General features: G+C 41.7%; 1 protein-coding gene across 1 annotated transcript in view; it reads left to right on the top strand.

The window, feature by feature from the left end:
- The first annotated feature begins 759 nt into the window (after positions 1-759).
- LOC110500612 (Kv channel-interacting protein 4) overlaps positions 760-23038 on the top strand; it is a 232830-nt gene continuing 210551 nt past the window's right edge. Inside the window, exon 1 of the mRNA XM_021578066.2 lies at positions 760-1034. Coding sequence (XP_021433741.2) covers positions 974-1034 — 61 coding nt within the window. The 5' untranslated portion in view covers positions 760-973. The remainder of the gene's footprint in view (positions 1035-23038) is intronic.

Genomic DNA, 23038 nt, shown 5'->3' with positions numbered 1-23038 from the left:
ACTAAAACAATTGGATACCATGAAATTGGGGAGAAAAAGGGGTAAAATTCACAAACAAAAAAAAAAGTGAAGAGTGACCGCAGCTGCTTTCCAATCTTTGGGAATCTCAGACGACATGAAGTAGTAATAGGCTAGTAATATAAGGAATTTCAAACTATTTAGACTTTTGATACTTAAGTATATTTTAGCAATTACATTGACTTTTGATACTTGAGTAAAAGTATTTGGTTTTAAATATACTTAAGTGTAATTTGACTGGGTGACTTTCACTTTTAGTCATTTTCTATTAAGCCATCTTTACTTTTACTCAAGTATGACAATTGGGTACTTTTTCCACCACTGACTGACAATGTGTCAAAAACAGAGAAAATGTATATTCCCAGTGGCACAGTTCTTGGAACCAAGAACTGCAGACCAAGTGTGTGTTTTGTATTTGTTTGTTTGTTTGTTATTGGCCCCCAGCATGGCAAATGATTAACTTTGTAACATTATACTCCTGCATTGTGTCAACAGAAGGAAAAAAGTATTTATTGTGAGTCACCTTTTCATATCCAATATAGACTATAGGAGATTTAGAATGTACATTGAGAAAAAACGTCACTTTGTTTGATCTTGTTTGGCTATTTTTTTTTCTACAGAAACGGGCTAATACCTATATATGTAGATTCATGAGAGGTCTAATCTTTAAAATATTAAATTCCCTCAATTTGATAACACCATATACAAACAGAACTTAAACAGTCGTTATAATAAGAGGTAATGTCAAACAACCGGTTCCGATTCCAATTTAGAAATTTGCTTATTGCAGCTGACTGAAGTTTTGATGTGTCGTATGCTCGCCCCCCATTGAGAATGCCATGCGCAAGATTTCTGCAGAATCTGCACAAGCTCGTGGGCAAAGCAGCGTCAACTTTCCAGTGCTCCAAGTCATTTACTCACTGTCGCTCAAACTAAACTAACGACTTTTATAACCATGGATTCAAAGAGAGTGGAAAGCATATCTGCCCGAGTGGATGCTGCTGGACGTTCAACTGGTAGGACAGTATTTGCATGTTTTATTATACAGCCTTTGGGTTGATATGTTGATGCTGATACTAGGCGAAGCATGCCGGTGGAGTTGGCGTGTCAGAGGCGTCGGGTTTACCTCGAAGTGCTTTGCATGGAGACGTTTGCTAAATTATAAAATGTTGAATGAGTCATGTTTCTACTTTTGCCTTCTCGGATATTATAGGAACGAAATGTACCGTATTTGGAGTACATACTACAGCTACTTAGCACTACCTGTCTTGTCTATTTGAACAGCTGTTTTTGAATAGAAACACTTGCATGAGGTTTCGTTCATTGCGTTCTATATTTGTTTTAATTTATTGTAGCCTAATTAGTCGGAAAATGTTGGTCTATCCTTTTTGTTGTCATGTAGCCTATACTTTTAGCTATTTACTGGCATCTCTAGTCTGGTTTGTGAACATTTTAATGGCTTATGATATGAATTATATGGTACATAATACGATTTGAATGTGAAACATTAACATTTGAAACACTGAATTTGGCACAGCATTCGTGCAGTTATCTTTAATGACTACTATGTCAGATTACTATAAATGCATATTCTGCTGCCACCATAATAAAAATGATTTACCGTAGTCAGGACTACAACTTTGTAGACCGTTTTATGTCGAGGAATATGTTTTTCATTATATAAAAACGTACACAGTTGAATTGACATTCCCTCCATCAACATTGTTGCTCTTACCTGCTCAACTCCATTACTATCTCTACAAATAAATTACTTAAATACAATGTAACACCACATTTTTATACTGTAGTGTTACCTAGCGCATCACGTAAAAATCACTAAGATGCGTCCCTGCAACTACTGCATGTGTCCTTTAGTGTCGTGGAGAGACATCAAGGAGAGGTAGAGGTCATGGACAACACAAATACAGTTTGTTCTCGAAGTGAGCAAGTGACCACCTACGTTCCTACCCAGGCTTCTTTTCTAATCAGAACTTGGTTGCCTTCCAAACTGATAATCACTCTGGCAGCTCATTGCTTCTCTCATAACGCAATGGAACAGTAGTTAACAGATCCTCCACACATTTCAATGTTTGTTTTGGCTGTTTGCATCTTTAATTGGGTCCTAATTATGCCTGCAGACCTGGCGTTTGAACCAAAGGATTTCAAGGAATCCAACTGTGAGTGGACAAATTGTGCTGATCACAACTTTCTCTAAAGTGGTCTGTGGAGGTAGAAAGTGTTCCTTATGCGATTGTTTTCTCTAGCTCCCTTTCCCCATACATGTACTCTGAGGTGAGATATGAAACTGTGATTTATTCTGACTGGGTAATTCTGTACTTCCTCAACTCTCTACTGACAAGGCAAATTAACAATGCACTCATTTGATGTTGCGGTATTGCGAGAAATGCTCTGGCAAGATTAGCCTAATTGTTTTAATTTGCATATTCAGTGCCTTTAGCTGCTTAGTAATTTCTTGTAAAGGTTTTTTTTTTTCATGTGGTGTTAAAGCATACTCATGTTCAGACTGTCTTTCCTATAGAATTTGGCCATTTTGTGGCCAGTTTTAGATTTTGGAGTTGTACAATGGAATTGGTTGCACATTTAAAACATGTTGACTAACTTTGTGGTACAATGAGCATCTGTCCAGTCAGTGTTTGTACAGAACACCTTCTTGTGAGAATTATATTCTGTAATCCTATAGTGCTACTAGGTACATGCAGGTTCTAATCAGGACATTCATTAGCTGAATTAGGTGTTAGAGCAGGGCTGCAACAAAAACCTGCAGCCTCATTGGCTCTCTAGTAGGATTGTCCACCCATGATGCAGTATAATGTTATTGCCACCAATCCGTGTGATGTGTAAATAGGCAGGGGTACTCTGCATGTAATCGTATTGCTGACTATGGTTAGCCATGTCATTGCATTGCATCAGCTAACTGATGGCTGGCCAGTAACACACTCACCCTTTCAGTTGTTGATCATTGTTAGCAAACGCAGATCAAGCTTTTCACGTCACTCAAGTGGCAGCACTTGTACTTGGTTGAAATTACTGGGACTACCCCTTTACTTTTCTTGGAATGGAATTGTCCCTTGTGTAAAAAGCTACAACCAGCCACCCAGCTTGGGGTACTGTTGGGGCAATGATGACTGGCATCCCTGCCTCATTCATTCCCCTAGCAGATCACCACTGAACTTGTACAGTGGAGGAAGATACATTCTGGAGGCGTTCGGCTGCTAGTTCTCTGTATTGTTTTCTCTTGTGATGCTATAATTTGCCAGCTACAGTTGAAGTCGGAAGTTTACATACACCTTAGCCAAATACATTTAAACTCAATTTTTCACAATTCCTGACATTTAGTCCTAGTAAAAATGCCCTGTGTTAGGCCAGTTAGGATCACCACTTTATTTTAAGATTGTGAAATGTCAGAATAATATAAGAGTGATTTATTTCAGCATTTATTTCTTTCATCACATTCCCAGTGGGTCAGAGGTTTGCATACACTCAATTAGTATTTTGTAGCATTGCCTTTATATCGATTTAACTTCGGTCAAGCTTTTTGGGTAGCCTTCCACAAGCATCCCACAATAAGTTGGGTGAGTTTTGGTCCATTCCCCCTGACAGAGCTGGTGTAACTGAGTCGGGTTTGTAGGCCTCCTTGCTCGCACAAACCTTTTCAGTTCTGCCCACAAATTTTCTATGGGATTGAGGTCTGGGGTTTGTGATGGCCACTCCAATACCTTGACTTTGTTGTCCTTAAGCCATTTTGCCACAACTTTGGAATTATGCTTGGGGTCATTGTCCATTTCGAAGTCCCATTTGCGACCAAGCTTTAACTTCCTGACTGATGTCTTGAAATGTTGCTTCAATATATTCACATAATTTTTCCTCCCTCATGAAGCCATCTATTTTGTGAAGTGCACCAGTCCCTCCTGCAGCAAAGCACCCCCCACACCATTATGATGCCACCCCCGTGCCTCACGGTTGGGATGGTGTTCTTCGGCTTGCAAGCCTCCCCCTTTTTCCTCCAAACATAATGATGGTCATTATGGCCAAACAGTTCTATTTTTGTTTCATCAGACCAGAGGACATTTCTCCAAAAAGTATGATCTTTGTCCCCATGGGCAGTTGCAAACCGTAGTCTGGAGTTTTTATGGCGTTTTTGGAGCAGTGGCTTCTTCCTTGCTGAGTGGTCTTTCAGGTTTTGTCGATATAGGACTCGTTTTATTGTCGATATAGATACTTTTGTACCTGTTTTTCCTCCAGCATCTTCACAAGGACCTTTGCTGTTGTTCTGGGATTGATTTGCACTTTTCACACACAAGCACCTTCATCTCTAGGAGAAAAGAATGCGTCTCCTTCCTGAGCGGTATGAGTGGCTGCGTGGTCCCATGGTGTTTATACTTGTTTATATTGTTTGTACAGATAAATGTGGTACCTTCAGGCATTTGGAAATTTCTCCCAAGGATGAACCAGACTTGTGGAGGTCTACAATTTTTTTCTGAGGTCTTGGGAGAAATTGGGCACTGAGTGGGCACTGAGTTTGAAGGTAGGTGTTGAAATACATCCACAGGTACACTTCCAATTGACTCAAATGATGTCAATACTGGAGCACATGACCACCTCTCTGGTATCCATCCACTTCACAAAGAGCAGGCCATCTTCACGGATCCATCGCATGGTACCCCGCTTAGCCCGCTTAGGCATGTCGTTCACCTTTGTCTTTGGAAAGCCCACTCTGTTGGTCCGAATGGTGCCACAAGCCCACACATCCCGCTTCCTCAGCTCTGTAAACAGTGTAGGGCTTGTGTAGAAGTTGTCCACAAACAGTTTGTGGCCCTTCCCCAGCAGTTGAAAATCCAATAACTAATATATTGCAAATAAAATAAGAAAATCAAAAAAATTATCTCAAATGAATAATATTTGATATTATTAATTTCAAACAATGACATTAGCATTAGAATTTTCCAATCCAGCATAGCATCCTCGACATGCAGAAACATGTCTTCCGCCTGGGAGTCAAAACTAGCTTCGCTGAAAGATTCTTCCTGAAGCAACTCGGTCTCGCTGTATCTATCTATTTCCTCTATAATTTGGGTTAAATCTGTATACCTAGACTTTGTTTTAGCTTTTCCTGATTTATTCGCCATATTTTAAATATACAGTGCCTTGCGAAAGTATTCGGCCCCCTTGAACTTTGCGAACTTTTGCCACATTTCAGGCTTCAAACATAAAGATATAAAACTGTATTTTTTTGTGAAGAATCAACAACAAGTGGGACACAATCATGAAGTGGAACGACATTTATTGGATATTTCAAACTTTTTTAACAAATCAAAAACTGAAAAATTGGGCGTGCAAAATTATTCAGCTCCCTTAAGTTAATACTTTGTAGCGCCACCTTTTGCTGCGATTACAGCTGTAAGTCGCTTGGGGTATGTCTCTATCAGTTTTGCACATTGAGAGACTGACATTTTTTCCCATTCCTCCTTGCAAAACAGCTCGAGCTCAGTGAGGTTGGATGGAGAGCATTTGTGAACAGCAATTTTCAGTTCTTCCCACAGATTCTCGATTGGATTCAGATCTGGACTTTGACTTGGCCATTCTAACACCTGGATATGTTTATTTTTGAAACATTCCATTGTAGATTTTGCTTTATGTTTTGGATCATTGTCTTGTTGGAAGACAAATCTCTGTCCCAGTCTCAGGTCTTTTGCAGACTCCATCAGGTTTTCTTCCAGAATGGTCCTGTATTTGGCTCCATCCATCTTCCCATCAATTTTAACCATCTTCCCTGTCCCTGCTGAAGAAAAGCAGGCCAAACCATGATGATGCTGCCACCACCATGTTTGACAGTGGGGATGATGTGTTCAGTTGTGTTGCTTTTACGCCAAACATAACGTTTTGCATTGTTGCCAAAAAGTTCAATTTTGGTTTCATCTGACCAGAGCACCTTCTTCCACATGTTTGGTGTGTCTCCCAGGTGGCTTGTGGCAAACTTTAAACAACACTTTTTATGGATATCTTTAAGAAATGGCTTTCTTCTTGCCACTCTTCCATAAAGGCCACATTTGTGCAATATACGACGGATTGTTGTCCTATGAACAGAGTCTCCCACCTCAGCTGTAGATCTCTGCAGTTCATCCAGAGTGATCATGGGCCTCTTGGCTGCATCTTTGATCAGTCTTCTCCTTGTATGAGCTGAAAGTTTAGAGGGACGGCCAGGTCTTGGTAGATTTGCAGTGGTCTGATACTCCTTCCATTTCAATATTATCGCTTGCACAGTGCTCCTTGGGCTGTTTAAAGCTTGGGAAATATTTTTGTATCCAAATCCGGCTTTAAACTTCTTCACAACAGTATCTCGGACCTGCCTGGTGTGTTCCTTGTTCTTCATGATGCTCTCTGCGCTTTTAACGGACCTCTGAGACTATCACAGTGCAGGTGCATTTATACGAAGACTTGATTACACACAGGTGGATTGTATTTATCATCATTAGTCATTTAGGTCAACATTGGATCATTCAGAGATCCTCACTGAACTTCTGGAGAGAGTTTGCTGCACTGAAAGTAATTGGGCTGAATAATTTTGCACGCCCAATTTTTCAGTTTTTGATTTGTTAAAAAAGTTTGAAATATCCAATAAATGTCGTTCCACTTCATGATTGTGTCCCACTTGTTGTTGATTCTTCACAAAAAAATACAGTTTTATATCTTTATGTTTGAAGCCTGAAATGTGGCAAAAGGTCGCAAAGTTCAAGGGGGCCGAATACTTTCGCAAGGCACTGTATAAACTTGTTGAAAATGCTATTGAATATGTACTGCTATGCATAACACCAGTGGCTCCCTCAAGTAGGATTTGCAATGGCGAAAGAACCTCTTTTATGCCAGAGTTAATGACAAAGTCTGGTCTTCAAACGTATAACCATTACGTATTGCCATTTACCTTAGCTCATTGGCTATCTTCCAAGCTAGATTTCAAGATGATCAGTGGTCATTGGGCCAAAATACAGTCAATCAACGATAGACCGGTCCTACCATTGGTACGCAATGATGTCATTGATTGGTGTCTTCAAATCGGGTTGTTTCGGTTAATACATCCTGGGAAAAGAACCATCAAGTATGATTGTGTTAGTAACAACCAGAGGATTGCAATGAAACCAACGATGACTGGATAAACGTTTGTTTAGTGTGTTTAATTACCACGAACGCATCGTCCAAAGTTGAATGAGACGGAAATCATGACGCAAGCGGTTTACAAATGTTTCGTGTTAGGCTATAAAAATGGATTTTATCAAACAAAACAAACATTCACTGTGTAGTTAGGACACTTGACATTGCCACCAGAGGAAGATATTCAATGGTAAGTGATTTATTTTGTTATTTTTGACTTTCATGACCTAATGCTTGGTTGGAAAATGCTAGTAATACTTGTGTGTGCGTGGCGCCGTCCTCAGAAAATAGCATGTTTGCTTTCGTAGTAACGGCTTTTTGAAATCTGACACAGCGGCTGGATTAATAAGACGTTCATCTTTTAAATGATGTAAGATACATGTATTTACAAGAATATTTACTATAACAAATGGTGTATTTAGAATGTTAGAATGTTAGCTCTCTGCAGTTTCACCGGATGTTGGCCTGGTGGGACGTTAGCGTCTCACCTACCCTAGAGAGGTTAAAAAGACTAGCTAGTTATTTACTAGGCTGATTTCATGATCAGATTTAGAAAAATGTCACCCCCCCCCCCCCCCCCCACAAAAAAAAAACACTGTCTCCTAGGCGCTCTCCACCAGGTTCTGTTTGCTTAGGAGCCAGCTTTTGTTTATCCCGTTGGGTTGTCATGTCGGGAAGCATCTGCTAGGATGACCGCCTGCCGTCTGACTCAGGCCAGAGAGCAAGACAGTGAGAAAGAGAGGGAGGGGGAGATTGAGAGAGGGAGGGGGAGATTGAGAGAGGGAGGGGGAGATTGAGAGAGGGAGGGGGAGATTGAGAGAGGGAGGGGGAGATTGAGAGAGGGAGGGGGAGATTGAGAGAGGGAGGGGGAGATTGAGAGAGGGAGGGGGAGATTGAGAGAGGGAGGGGGAGATTGAGAGAGGGAGGGGGAGATTGAGAGAGGGAGGGGGAGATTGAGGGAGGCGGATAAAGAGGGGGAGATTGAGAGAGGCGGATAAAGAGGGGGAGATTGAGAGAGGGGGATATTGAGGGAGGGGGATATTGAGGGAGGCGGATATTGAGGGAGGCGGATATTGAGGGAGGCGGATATTGAGGGAGGCGGATATTGAGGGAGGCGGATATTGAGGGAGGCGGATATTGAGGGAGGCGGATATTGAGGGAGGCGGATATTGAGGGAGGCGGATATTGAGGGAGGCGGATATTGAGGGGGGCGGATATTGAGGGGGGCGGATATTGAGGGAGGCGGATAAAGAGGGGGAGATTGAGAGGCGGATAAAGAGGGGGAGATTGAAAGAGGCGGATAAAGAGGGGGAGATTGAGAGAGGCGGATAAAGAGGGGGAGATTGAGAGAGGCGGATAAAGAGGGGGAGATTGAGAGAGGCGGATAAAGAGGGGGAGATTGAGAGAGGCGGATAAAGAGGGGGAGATTGAGAGAGGCGGATAAAGAGGGGGAGATTGAGAGAGGCGGATAAAGAGGGGGAGATTGAGAGAGGCGGATAAAGAGGGGGAGATTGAGAGAGGCGGATAAAGAGGGGGAGATTGAGAGAGGCGGATAAAGAGGGGGAGATTGAGGGAGGCGGATAAAGAGGGGGGGAGATTGAGGGAGGCGGATAAAGAGGGGGGGAGATTGAGGGAGGCGGATAAAGAGGGGGGGAGATTGAGGGAGGCGGATAAAGAGGGGGGGAGATTGAGGGAGGCGGATAAAGAGGGGGGGAGATTGAGGGAGGCAGGTAAGAGGGGGGGAGATTGAGGGAGGCAGGTAAGAGGGGGGGAGATTGAGGGAGGCAGGTAAGGAGGGGGGAGATTGAGGGAGGCAGGTAAGGAGGGGGGGAGATTGAGGGAGGCAGGTAAGGAGGGGGGAGATTGAGGGAGGCAGGTAAGGAGGGGGGAGATTGAGGGAGGCAGGTAAGGAGGGGGGGAGATTGAGGGAGGCAGGTAAGGAGGGGGGAGATTGAGGGAGGCAGGTAAGGAGGGGGGGAGATTGAGGGAGGCAGGTAAGGAGGGGGGAGATTGAGGGAGGCAGGTAAGGAGGGGGGAGATTGAGGGAGGCAGGTAAGGGGGGGGGAGATTGAGGGAGGCAGGTAAGGAGGGGGGAGATTGAGGGAGGCAGGTAAGGAGGGGGGGAGATTGAGGGAGGCAGGTAAGGAGGGGGGGAGATTGAGGGAGGCAGATATTGAGGGAGGCAGATATTGAGGGAGGCAGATATTGAGGGAGGCAGATAAGGAGGGAGTGAGATTGAGGGAGGCAGATAAGGAGGGAGTGAGATTGAGGGAGGCAGATAAGGAGGGAGTGAGATTGAGGGAGGCAGATAAGGAGGGAGTGAGATTGAGGGAGGCAGATAAGGAGGGAGTGAGATTGAGGGAGGCAGATAAGGAGGGAGTGAGATTGAGGGAGGCAGATGGGGAGGGAGTGAGAGAGGGGAACTGGTGGAGTTTATATGCGGTTGTGGCAGAAATAAACAGCGCAGGGAAGAGTGAACAGAAGGAGTGAGTTTATGATTGTTGGAGGCCAAAAGGAGAATGGACTGCCTTTCATGTTTAGATAATCAACTCCTAGGCTTGTTTACGCCACAAATTTCACTCTGTTTGACTTCCTTGGATGGGCATGCCAAACAGGCGGTGCCACCGAGGGACAAAGTGCCAGTCTCCTTCACTGTAGTGCATTTCTATTCATGTAGTGCATTTCTATTCTTATCCAGAGCAACTTACTGGAGCAATTAGGGTTAAGTGCCTTGCTCAAGGGCACATCAACAGATGTTTCACCAAGTCATCTCCTGGGTTCGAACCAGCAACCTTTCGGTTGCTGACCCATTGCACTTAATCACTAGGCTACCTGCCACCCATTCTCTTAGTATCAGAGAATGTAGCCTTATATGTACAGAGTTGAACTATAGAGGTCTGTCTGCCCATATCCTGATAAGTACCAATATGTCACGCTACATCTATAACCATCAGCCTCCCCAAGTCAGCGATAATGTTCTAATGTGAATCACTCAGCGTCCCTGCGCTCTTCATTTATGTCCTGTCTGAAAGCTATGGAAGAAGAACATTTTATGAGGTCACGGTTCAAGTTTGATATATGATGTAGGAGGTGGAGCATAACAGGCAATTAAGTAAAATCATCTATGTGCAGTGGAATGCCTGTCCAATTTGATTTTTTCTTTTCTGAGTGCTGTGATTGGACAGATGGATAGAGAGACATCGTCATCAAAGGTGAGGAGAGATGACAATGTACCGTTTATATACACTGAACAAAAATATAAACGCAACATGCAACAATTTCAATGATTTTACTGAGTTACAGTTTAAGGAAATCAGCCAATTGAAATAAATTCATGAATCTATTTATTTCACATGATTGGGAGTACAGATATGCATCTGCTCACAGATACCTTTTGTGCACAACATGTAGAAAGAAATGAGCTTTTTTGTGCGTATGGAACATTTCTGGAATCTTTTATTTCAGCTCATGAAACATGGGGCCAACACTGTACATGTTGGGTTTATATTTTTGTTCGGTGTACATTGATTTTCTACATTGAAACACTCCTTGTTTGTCACTAGCGTTCCGCTAACCCGTTTTCTGGAAGCATATTTCCGTTTGGAACATACTGTATTTGATATTGTGAACTAACCATTTGAATAGTCATTGTCATTGGTTAAGGGGAAAGGAACACCTTCACACTACCATGCACAATAGGAATCAGTTTAACCCTGGAAGAGTTTCACTACCCTAAAATCCACTAAAATCAATCGTAGGTTTTGGTCGAACTTGTTAAGATTTCACATTTTTTGTGCAAATGGATTCTGTCCCAACATGGCTGTGCAAGTGGTCAATAGATTTGATATTTCTCATTTGACCAATAATTGTTTTCATTGTTTTTGGGTGCACTGCAGATGGCAGTGAAACTGGTTTACCAGACTGTTGAAGTAGAGGAAGGTTTGGCATGTCAATTAGTGGTCATGATTTATAGTCCAAAAAAGCTCCCTATTAAAGTAGTCTGCCAACTCTATCATTGTCTTATATCATTTCTTATTTCATTACTCAGCATAAGCTACACATTTGATTGAAAATAATGTCTGCATTTCTTGTCTGTCTGTGGTTGTTGTCGTGTCAGATTTTGTATTTAGCAACCAATGTTGTCGTACCAGTTAAATGTTGGTCCTGGAGGGCAGAAACTCTTCTGGTTTTCATCCTCTCCCTCTTCTAAGAGATTAATTTAGCATCATGCAATTAACTACCAGGTAGAAACAAAAAACAGTAGGGATTCAGCCCTCCAGGACTGGAATACAACCACCAAACGTTTTCCTTGTGTTGCTCGTACTACGTACTACTTAAGCTGAGATTCAATTGGGTCTGTGCTATCCGGGATCCTTGGAACGTCCCTATCCTAAAACCTAACCTTAACCCTTACCCTAACCTTAACCATAAGCCAACCATAACCCTTAACCATTTTACAGTTCAACTTCAATGGAATAGGGACGTCCTGTGGAACCCTGATGGCACGGACCCAAATGCAGGGAAAAAGTTGTATTCGTTGTTATTAAAAGTATGAATTTCAGCACCCAGCGGAAGGACCGCAGTTGTACAGAGGACAAACAGGTACAGGTAAGCGTTTTCAAGTTTGACAAGAATGGACTGAGGGTGACTCGATGTTGTTGCTGTCTGAGCATAGGGTGAGTTCGTAAATTCACTCTGGACACTCTACTCTGAAATGTGAATGCTCTGGTTCGAGCATCTAGAGCGCTTGATAATGACGAATTTACGAACGATCAAACGGTTCACAGAAAAGGCGTGACTGCTTTCTTTTGGGTAGTAAACAATGTTTAATCTATTTTTGAGAGCAGGATGTCATTGATGATACCATAGATGGTGTGCTCCGGGTCATGCTACACGGTGAACAGGAAGACAAGCAACAACCGTGTTCCAGTAGTTGTTTCATCATGGCAATCTTCTCTGTGTGCAGTGTCTGTGCTTCCAATGCCCCTTTTTCAGCTGCTTGCTGTGGTGTACCAACCTCCACCCTGTAATCTTTAAACCAAGCTGGCTCAACAATCAGGTTCAATGTTAGCTAGCTAACTTGGGCTATAACTAGCAATACAAATGTCTCTGCGGTTAGAATACTATTACTCCGCAGATCATCATTACCTACCGAGATAGCCAGCTAGCTAACAGTTGACTTTCTGAATAAATTAGAAACGGGTAATATCTGAAAATGTAGCCAGCTAGCTAACAGTTGACTTTCTGACTAAGTTAGAAACGGGTAATATCTGAAAATGTAGCTAGCTAGACTATCTATACATGGATGGACGCTTCCCCCTTCTGTCACGGGTGCCATGGTTGCCCATAGTTTGAAGATGTAATCCAGAGACGGGTGTTTTATACAACAGTCTTTTGTGTGTTATTTGCAATCAAACTGCAGAATGTTCTCCATCTCCTTAGCTATCATACTCTAATTCCACTGATTTCACAACTCGGTCTTCTAGAAAGTGGAGATTCACACTTATGCAATTTTACTACGTGATACCTTTTCAAAAGGTTAGAAAGGATTACCTTCACATACTGACCAGCTCTTATTATAGACAGAAGTGTGCTACATTGTGTGCCCCTCTTTAGTGTGCTAGAAGTGTGCCACTCTTTATCTCAGCCAATCATGGCTAGCTGGAAGGTTGCTGTTTTTTTTTGTGGCTAAACCAACTAGGCTTGTAATTTTAACAATTGTATTCGTATTTACAGATGGCAGACAAGCTTGTTATTAAGGCACATGAAAGTTCACATGGTCCAGAAGACATTTCTGGCAAAAAAAAATGCATTTGGATTTTTTTTTTTTTAAAGTTCATGTTCAAATGGCTCTCCTGTGAAGTAGGGATGTGCGACGTACACCTAGTTTCCCGAAACGAGTCACGGTTAGGTAAGAGACACAACTTAGTCTCTTACAGTGCATTTGGAAAGTATTCAGACCCCTTGACTTTTTCCACATTGTTACGTTAAAGCCTTATTCTAAAATGTATTAAATAGTTTTTTGTCCCTTGTCAATCACACACAATACCCCATAATGACAAAGCAAAACGTTTTTTTGTTTGTTGCAAATGTATCAAAAATAAAAAAAACTATCACATTTACACATGTTTTCAGACTCTTTACTCAGTACTTTGTTGAAGCAGCTTTGATGCTACAAGCTTGGTACACCTGTATTTGGGGAGTTTCTCCCATTCTTCTCTGCAGATCCTCTCAAGCTCTGTCAGGTTGGATGGAGAGCATTGCTGCACAGTTTTCTTTTTTCAGTTCTCTCTAGAGATGTTTGATCAGGTTCAAGTCCGGGCTCTGGTTGGGCCACTCATGGACATTGAGACTTGTCCTGAAGCCACTCCTGCGTTGTCTTTGCTGTGTGCTTAAGGTTGTTGTCCTGTTGGAAGGTGAACCTTCGAACCAGTCTGAGCACTCTGGAGCAGGTTATCTCTGTACTTTGCTCCGTTCATCTTTCCCTCGATGCTGACTAGTCTTCCAGTCTCTGCCACTGAAAAACATTTCCACACCTTTCACCGTAGGGATGGTGCCAGCTTTCCTCCAGATGTGACGTTTTGCCATTTAGGCCAAAGAGTTCAATCTTGGTTTCATCAGACCATAGAATCTTGTTCCTCATGGTCTGAGAGTCCTTTAGGTGCCTTTTGGGAATCTCCAAGCAGGCTGTCATGTGCCTTTTACTGAGGAGTGGCTTCTGTCTGAATGGTGGAGTGCTGCAGAGATGGTTGTTCCTCTGGAAGGTTCTCCCATCTCCACAGAGGTGCTCTGGAGCTCTGTCAGGGTGACCATCAGGTTCTTGGTCACCTCCCTTACCAAGCCTCTTCTTCCCTGATTGCTCAGTTTGGCCGAGTGGCCAGATCGAAGAGTGTTGGTGGTTCCAAACTTCTTCCATTTAAGAATCATGGAGGCAACTGTGTTCTTGGGGACATTTTTTGGTACCCTTCCTCAGATCAGTTACTCGACACAATCCTGTCTCGCAGTGCTATGTACAAGTCCTTCGATATCATGGTTTGGTTTTTGCTCTGACATGCACTGTCAACTGTGGGCCCTTATATAGAGGTGTGTCTTTCCAAATCATGTTCAATCAATTGAATATCCCACAGGTGGACTCCAATCAAGTTATAGAAACATCTCAAGGCTGATCAATGGAAATAGAATGCACCTGAGCACAATTTCGAGTCTCATAGCAAAGGGTCTGAATACTTATTTAAATAAGGTATTTAATGAATGTGCAAAAAGGTTTAAAAAAAATATTTTTTCGCTTTGTCATTATGGGGTACTGTGTGTGATGAGGGTGAAAAAAATATTTGCAGCAATTTTAAAATAAGTCTGTAACGTAACAAAATGTGGAAAAAGGGAAGGGGTCTGAATACTTTCCAAATGCACTGTGTCATGCCCTCATCAGTATGCAACCAATGCAACCAATTTAAATTGCCCCTATTCTTAGACTAAAGGCTACGTGGCCATAGGGGATTTAGACTTAAAGCCACATTACATCCATCTTTATATAGTTTCACAGCATTGTGATTTCAATCGGTTTAGTGAATGTGGAAGCAGAACCCTTATACTTTATGATTTAGACATAATGCATATGGATTTTTAGCAAGGATCCACAATGCTGTTTGCAAAATCTGTCATAAAACAAATGGTTACGGCTCCATTTATTTAAAGACTGTGAGATTTACAACAGCTATCCTGTCGTGGGGCCAAACAACATAGAGCTGTCACGTGCTGCATTCATTCATTCCTGATGTACAGTCGTGTGAAAAAGTAAGTACACTCCCTGGAAAGTTGCCTTTACATTTCCATCTGTCCAAATATAAAAATTAATCTTCACTTCAACACGAATGACAACACTGGAAGATTATACTTTGCAATCATTGAATCATCAAAAATCAACAGAAATGCAATTCCATGGTGCGTAAAAAAGAAGTACATCTCTAGCTTCAATAGATGGTGTTGCCCCCTTTGGCTGAAATAACGGCAATGGTTCGTTTTCGCCAAACATGGCATCTGGCATTGCGGCCAAACAACTCCACCTTTGACTGTCCAGAGCACATTGTTCCAGTAGTTTTGGTCTTTACCCAGCTGTTGTCTGGCAAACGTCAGTCTTGTCTTATTATTATTTTTGAGAGCAGAGTCTTCTTCCTTCCTGACCTCCCATGTAGGCCATGTTTGTGCAGTCTCTTTCTGACAGTTGACTCATGCACTTTGACATTGATTGTGGCAAGAGAGGCCTGTAAGGTCACTTGATGTTACCCTGGGGTTCTTAGACTTCTATGAGCATCTTTCGGTCAGCTCTTGGACTGAATTTGGTGGGACTTTTGTAGATGAGCCGTCAGACAGTGGGATGATGTACTTTGATTTGCTTGGAAATTGATTTGTATCCCCTCCAACTCATGGGCATCAATAGTCTTTCTTCTGAGGGCCTTGGGTGGGTCTTTTGATCTTGGCATGATGTTCCACACACCCATATGATTTCTAATCATTTGCACCTGTTTTGGTGCACCTGATTCTAATTTTAGCCATTTTATGTGATGGTAAAGGTTGGGGTGTACTAACTTTTTCCTCATAAGGAAAATACTTTTTCATTTTTTTTAATTGCGTAACATTTTCAAAGTAGATTTTTTTTTAGTTAAATCTGGTTACCTTTCTAAATTAATGTGGTGGGAATTTAGCTCAAATATCCATGTGTCCAAATTTGTACAAAAAATTAACTTTCCAGCGGGTGTACTTTTGTCGCTGTCTGTGTAAATTCTGACCCCAACTAGCCTCAGGCTAGTGAGCTGAGAAAAGGGAGCCCCTGAGAAAGTAGTTGTGACCTGTACAATGTACAGTACTTTGTCTAATTTGTCTTGTGCTCTATTGCCACAATGATACACAGCTCTTCACGGACAGAGGCCTAATCACCAAGTTTATACAGTGTCTTTGGAACACGCTGACCAGCAAAAGAGCCACTTGTTATCTGCAGATAGCAGGCACCGCTCGGCTGAATAATTTATGCAGACATTCCGACACATTGACTCAGAGTGGGAAAAGGTTCCTGTGTGTCGTGACTCATGTTCAGTCAAGTGGCTTTCTACTCAGGCTGTAGTGCCATGCTCCATTTAACAGGTGAAAAGGCTGCTCTGGGGAGAGAGGGGAAACCATGCAACAATGGACTACACCGCTCTCACTATTCATTACAGTTATGCTGAGTTGGCTCTTCCCTGGAGTATTGACAATTCCCATTAAAAAGTGCTGAACTCTCATTTGGGAAACAATTACCATTAGTGCATAATTAATACTGTAGTATGAAAATAAATGGTAATTGTATTACACTATTAGAATACAACAGCCCTTTCAGGTTATTTTATTCTTTACATGCTTATTGTAGATTAGTTTGTAGGGTGAGGTGGTGGATCCTGGCTTACACTAACATGCAAAGCCTGTTTGAATATGGAAGTGATCCTTTATTTTTCATTTGATGACACATTATTGATATCAAACTGCCCCTATTTCCAGTATATACAAGATGGATGTTACGAAACAAAATGCAGTGAAAGAAACAGTGTTTTTTTTCTAGTAATGTTACCTAGTAACCAATTTAATGTGTCATAAATAGACAACCAAATAAAATGGACTTCTCAATTAAGATGTCGGAGAGCTCATAGTTTCATGGCACATACAGCAGGTAACTTCACACTGCAGATACAATAATTCCAGCGTTTCTCTTCTCCCCAGTTCACATGCGTACAGTTCTCATTTCCCTGGTAGTTATCAGGCTGTATGTTGTCGCGGTCGTAAAACCTGGACCCGTCGCTCCACAGCCAAAGGCACTCCTGGGTAGCAACTTCCCGATCCAGGTTCTCGCGAAGTCGTGCGTATGTCTGCAGACCTCGAGAGGTGGGTTCTGTTCCAACGTAGTTTCCCTTGGCACCCATGTCCTCTATATGCACTCTAAGAATGTGGGGTTCAACAAGGGTTCATCTAAGAGTCTCAAAGGTCTTCGGAAAACTTTAGGGTTCTTGGCACTGAAAAAGGTTCTTCCAAGAACGACAAAGGAGGTGGGGTTAATCAAGGAACCTCCTTAATTGGTGGGGGTTCTTGCAGGAACCTAACTGCCCAACTGAAACAGGCCCTTAACTGAAAAATGTTAAGATCTCCTCAATTGAAGGTAAGGTTTGTCCTTTGTATGATCTAAATTGATACTGTTTTATGATGATACCATCTATCTTTTCATGTATGGCAAATCTTTCTAAAAACCCAAAATGGACACAATTCAATGGATATCAATCAGTGGTAAGAATATGTAGGCTATAAGAATATGTTGAAAGCTAGCAGTGTTGGGTACAGATGACTGAACTGCTCACTTTTGTGCCGGTGTTTGCAGGTATACAGACGAGGAGGCATACAAAGGTATGTGAATTGGTATTATGCTATGCAGAGCACATTGACCATCCTCCTCCCTTACCTCTTCAATGAATATCCCATAGGCCTCTACGTTATGGAGAAGAAATGTGTATGAAAACCATTATCAAAACAGGAATCCTGTTCAATGACCATGCACTGTAAAATCATTCTGGGCTGTGGATATGGAGAACATCAACACACCAGAGGACATACCCATTATACTTGGGATCGGCTGGGAGTTTACCTCCTATTTAGATTTTTGAAATCTGCTTTGCCACTAAAATCATGATAAACAATGACAACTAAAATATGGTGTTATTGTTATGCTTATTATTATTAATAATAATAATAATAATAATAATAGGGGAGGGTGGGGGGGTAGTGAAACATTTTTTACCCAAAAGTTTTTTTGAGGAACCATTAAAAGGGGTCCCCCACAGTTTCAATTTGAAGGACCCCTAAAGGATACTCCAGGAACCTTTTCTTTTTAGAGTGTAGGAGGAACGTGTTTCACGTCAGTCTCCTGTAAGGGTAAGGATCCGTGGATTTGCCGTCTCCTGTAGGGGTTTAAGAGGATGAAGTTGGGCCTCTAGTAAGGGCTTTGTGTCGCTGAGCGCAAAGACAGTGCTCACGAGTAGGAGACAGCGCTGTCAACTTCGCCATGGCATTCGTCTCCTGTTAGAGAGGGTTCTGTTCATCTGCAGAAGGAGGCACACCTTTTTATACAGTACAGGTAGCTTTGATGGCCACGTGGAAGGTAACTATTGTTTGAAATTAACTTGCATGCTGAAATGTTTTATAAGCGATTCACATGGCAAAGCAGGTTCATATCTACTTCCTTATTTCTTCTGATGCTGTATGAATAAAACAATGTTCAGTGTTAACGCAGTTGACTGCCTTTTTTATTTTGTTATTTTTTTTACTGTGTAATGAATTCACTCGGTTTAATGTTGTTTCATAGCCTTTGTTTTTAACCTGAAAATCGTCTTAAGATTTTCCCAATGGTATATCATATGACTTGATATGGTCAACGAGGTCATGGTATCAATTTCCCGGGCTTGTGAGTGGTACAGTAGTATCTGAACACAAGCGCACAATAATCCACGGCGCTCCTCTTTGTTGATGTGTTCTGTTAAATGGCACAAATTGCTGTAAAAAGGCAGCGCTATCGGAGTTGGTGTACTAAACTCAATGCCTGGTTGGCTCAGAACCTCCCTAGATTGAATGCTGCAGGTGATTTCTTTGAGGAGATGATTTGCTATGTCCCGTGTTCTGCTATTTTTAAACCGCTGCTGTTTTGATGGACGACAAGGTTACAGTACTGGTGAATATGTGGGTGACGTGAAGTGGGCTCGGCCTAGATACACTCAGCTCAATGCTGCTTCTGTCTGGCCCTGCTGGGGCTACCCACTGACCTGTTGTCATGGGAGCCACAGGGCTTCTGACCACAATGACATTGTGCAGCTGGGCATGATGACAAGCAAGCATGTACACGCATGGTAACAAACTTGTAGAGCAAACTATTATCTAGGCCAAGCACTTGTTGATAAAACGTACACAACATCAGTTCCGTTGTGCATACTTGCATGGACATAAACTGGACATTTTTTTTAAAGATGAGAAATAAAATGATAGATTATCTTGGAAAGTAGTAGGGAGGGCCAGGGAATTCTAAATATACGACTGTTCCCCTCATCTGGGAGAAAACAACTTTGGTAAAACTTTCTATGAACCATAGTGCTTTATGAATGCATTCATAGTCCCATCACCCATGATGCTTTAAAAATCTGCATGTAAGCATCTATAACTGGTTGTGGCTAATGTAATGGCATGTATTAGCTCACTATTCGCTGCAATATCCAGAATTCGCCATTTCCTGGTTGCTAAAATTTGAATAGTTTGCCTAATTTCAGTTTGTGACAAAACAAGCAATGAATCATTGTACCATCTAAACCACTGTGACATATATTTTCTATAACCCAGAATATTGTTTTCAGCTGTTTGAAGCTGGTGTACAAAACCTAAAGTAAAAGACGCAAACATTTAACTTCAGAATGGGAAGCAATAGAAATAGCACACATAGAACAGATCTACCACTTCTTAGACTTGCTTTCAATGAGAACGAGTTATAGATCTGTCACTTTTCTACGTGAATTTAGTCGGGTCGCCCCCCAAAAAAGATACGTATTGCAGCTTTAACACAAATCATCACAAACCTAGGATGTGTTCACAGAAAGTGATTATTAAACCTGTCATGGAGTTTCGAGGACTTGAGCCAAGGAATGTTCTAAATCCTTCATGACGATGCTGTTAGCTCTCAGCAATGGCCTCCTTCATGGGTTCTACTGTAGCATTACCCTCACATTGGCTTTATGGAAATTCAGAGCTGGGGTGGAGATGAGCGTATTGTTTTGAAATGTGTGTTCCATCTAGGGCGGTCCCCAGTTAGTTACTGATCGATTGTTTGGTCGATAGGCTGTTGGTCGGCCAAGCATTTTTTTTAGTTGAGCAGTTGCAAAAAATGTAAATAAAATGTATGGTATATGTCTTGATTGCCCCCTGTCTCAGAGGATTAATCCATTATGGGGGCCTTGGGGATGGCACACCAGTATCACAGGTAGTACATTTTACCGTTAATTCCCATCATTTCTAACCTACAATGTTTGTTTGGTTAACCTAATTTCTGTTAATGCATTCAATATAGTATTATTATAACAGTCTTACAGTTCTGCATGTCAGAGTGGACACGTTGGTTGCAGAGTGCACAACCTATGCTACACTTGTGAGAAACAAGTTTTTGTTTATTTCATTCCATGTACGAGTTATCAATTCATTCATTGTATTTTGTTTGGCATGCTCCTGTCAATCTTGAGTAAGGACGCGCACCTGACTACACGTAGAAGTAGGCCTAGGCTATCTTCCCTGCGTGCAAACGTAGACTTATAAATGTGCCCATTTGGGGATCTGATGGTATTTCTAATTGTCTTAACTTACCACCACAAATTAACTGGAGCTTCTCAGTCATTTTTTTCATCACTTCAAACTTGCTGTAAACAAAGTCTGTTTTTACGTCCATTGAGAATGACAATAGTTCTTCAAAGTAGCCCATTTTGAGAAATCTTTCCAGCTCTCTCCCTTTTGATAACCACTCGGCGTGAAAGGGAAAACAAATGTCATGCTGTGATCTGGTGGAATTGTCATAAAATAGGCTTGCCTGATTATCTCTTGCGCAAATACAGCTGTGTCTGTCTGGAGCTCACTGGCCGGGGAACTCTGAGGGTCCAGAATATTTTATATGGTGTTGCAGGTTTGTTGGTGCAAGCTTGGGGCTGGACCGAATGAATAGTTGATCAAATGTTTCAAGTTCCTTGCAGACAGGCCATGCATATCCAATGTGATTTATTTTATATTTTCAACCTGCAGGCTGCAATGTTTTTATTTGTTGGCTTTATGTAGGCTATTTTTTACATGGTTGGCGACGGTAATAGAAGTTAAGGCCATCACTAGCCTGCTACCACCCGGTTACTCGGTTGAGTAACCTGATTTTATACACCTGTCGGGAATGGCTAAAATAGCTGAATCCACTAATTTAAAGGAGTGTCCACATATATTTTTTTTTATATGTACCAGCTTTTTCTTGTCAACATATAGCTTACCTTTTCTCAGATGTTCTTTGTTCTGGTGGTAACGTCACTATTACCCCAGGGAATTTAGCAGTCTAATGACATGGTGTTGGGGTTTGATGATTTTGTCAAATGGATACTCACGGACGGCCTTTTCCCACATTTTACAAGTTATGTGCGTGAGAGCTTGCAAGGTGAATGCATCATGTCCTAGACTGGAAAAGGTCAGCTGTTGATGTAGACCTTCATTCAAATTCCATGGATAAAAAATAAATAAAAAAAGTAATCATAACACCAGAGGAACTCATGTAAGACTGAACGCTGATGATTTTTTTTTGGCAGAAATCATTGTCTACTGTTTATTTTTAAGTCCCTGAAACATGCTTGATCCTGGACCGGAATGAATCATTGAGTGTCTTGCTGCATGTGGCAGGGTTGCAAGATGAATCAAATTCTGATTGAAATTGCGATATCGACATGTGCAATACCCATATAGCAAGAGGCTGCGATTTTCTCCTTTTGATACTATGTTAATATAGCAAGAGGCTGCGATTTTTTTCCTTTTGATACTATGTTAATACAGCAAAAACTGGACTACCGTGCCTCCTCTAATGACATGCGCTTGACTACGTTCATTCACTCTCTACATGCACAGAGGATGCTGACCAATCACAAGCGGGCTCTCTCTCTCTGCATGACATGCACATGCTGACCAATCTCAAGTGTCCCCGCTAAGAGTGCACAATGAAAAAGGCTGCTGAGGAGAGATAGGGCTTCTTCGCCTCAGTGTGTCGGGAACCCGAGTGCTGATAAGAGCTAATGAAAAAACATCCCGCAGTCACATAGAAATCACCGAGGCTATCACCTACTGTACAATGCCTTTGGAAGATATTCATGCCACTTGACTTATTCCACATTTTGTTGTTATAGCCTGAATTCAAAATGGAGTGAACACATATTTTTCCTCACCCATCTACACACAGTACCCTATAATGACAAAGTAAAAACATGTTTTTAGAAATGTTTGCAATTTTATTGAAAATGAAATCCAGATATCTCATTTACATACTGTAAGTATTCATACCCCTGAGTCAATACTTTGTAGAAGCACATTTGGCAGTGATTAAAGCTGTCTTTCTAGGTAAATCTTTAAGAGATTTCCACACCTGGATTATGCAACATTTGCCCATGATTATTTTCAAAATCCTTCAAACTCTGTCAAATTGGTTGTTGACCATTGCTAGACAACCATTTTCAGGTCTCGCCATAGATTTTCAAGTAGATTTAATTCATCACTGTAACTCGGCCACTCAGGAACATTCACTGTCTTTGTAAGTAACTCCAGTGTACAGCTGAAGTCGGAAGTTTACATACACCTTAGCCAAATACATTTAAACTCCGTTTTTCACAAGTCCTGACATTTAATCCTAGTAAAAAATCCCTGTTTTAGGTCAGTTAGGATCACCACTTAATTTTAAGAATGTGAAATGTCAGATTAATAGTAAAGTGATTTATTTCAGTTTTTATTTCTTTCATCACATTCCCAGTGGGTCAGAAGTTTACATGCACTCAATTCGCATTTGGTAGATTGCGAATTGACGGCATTGCCGTTAAATTGTTTAACTTGGGTTAAATGTTTTGGGTAGCCTTCCACAAACTTCCCATAATAAGTTGGGTGAATTTTGACCCAATCCTCCTGACAGAACTGGTGTAACTGAGTCAGGTTTGTAGGCCTTCTTGCTCGCACATGCTTTTTCAGTTCTGCCACAAATTTTCTGTAGGATTGAGGTCGGGGGCTTTGTGATGGCCACTCC

Source organism: Oncorhynchus mykiss, chromosome 21 (assembly GCF_013265735.2).
Source record: "Oncorhynchus mykiss isolate Arlee chromosome 21, USDA_OmykA_1.1, whole genome shotgun sequence".
In the NCBI taxonomy this organism is placed as follows: Eukaryota; Metazoa; Chordata; class Actinopteri; order Salmoniformes; family Salmonidae; genus Oncorhynchus; species Oncorhynchus mykiss.
The sequence above is the reverse complement of the archived record's forward strand: the minus strand, read 5'-3'. Positions and strand labels throughout refer to the sequence as shown.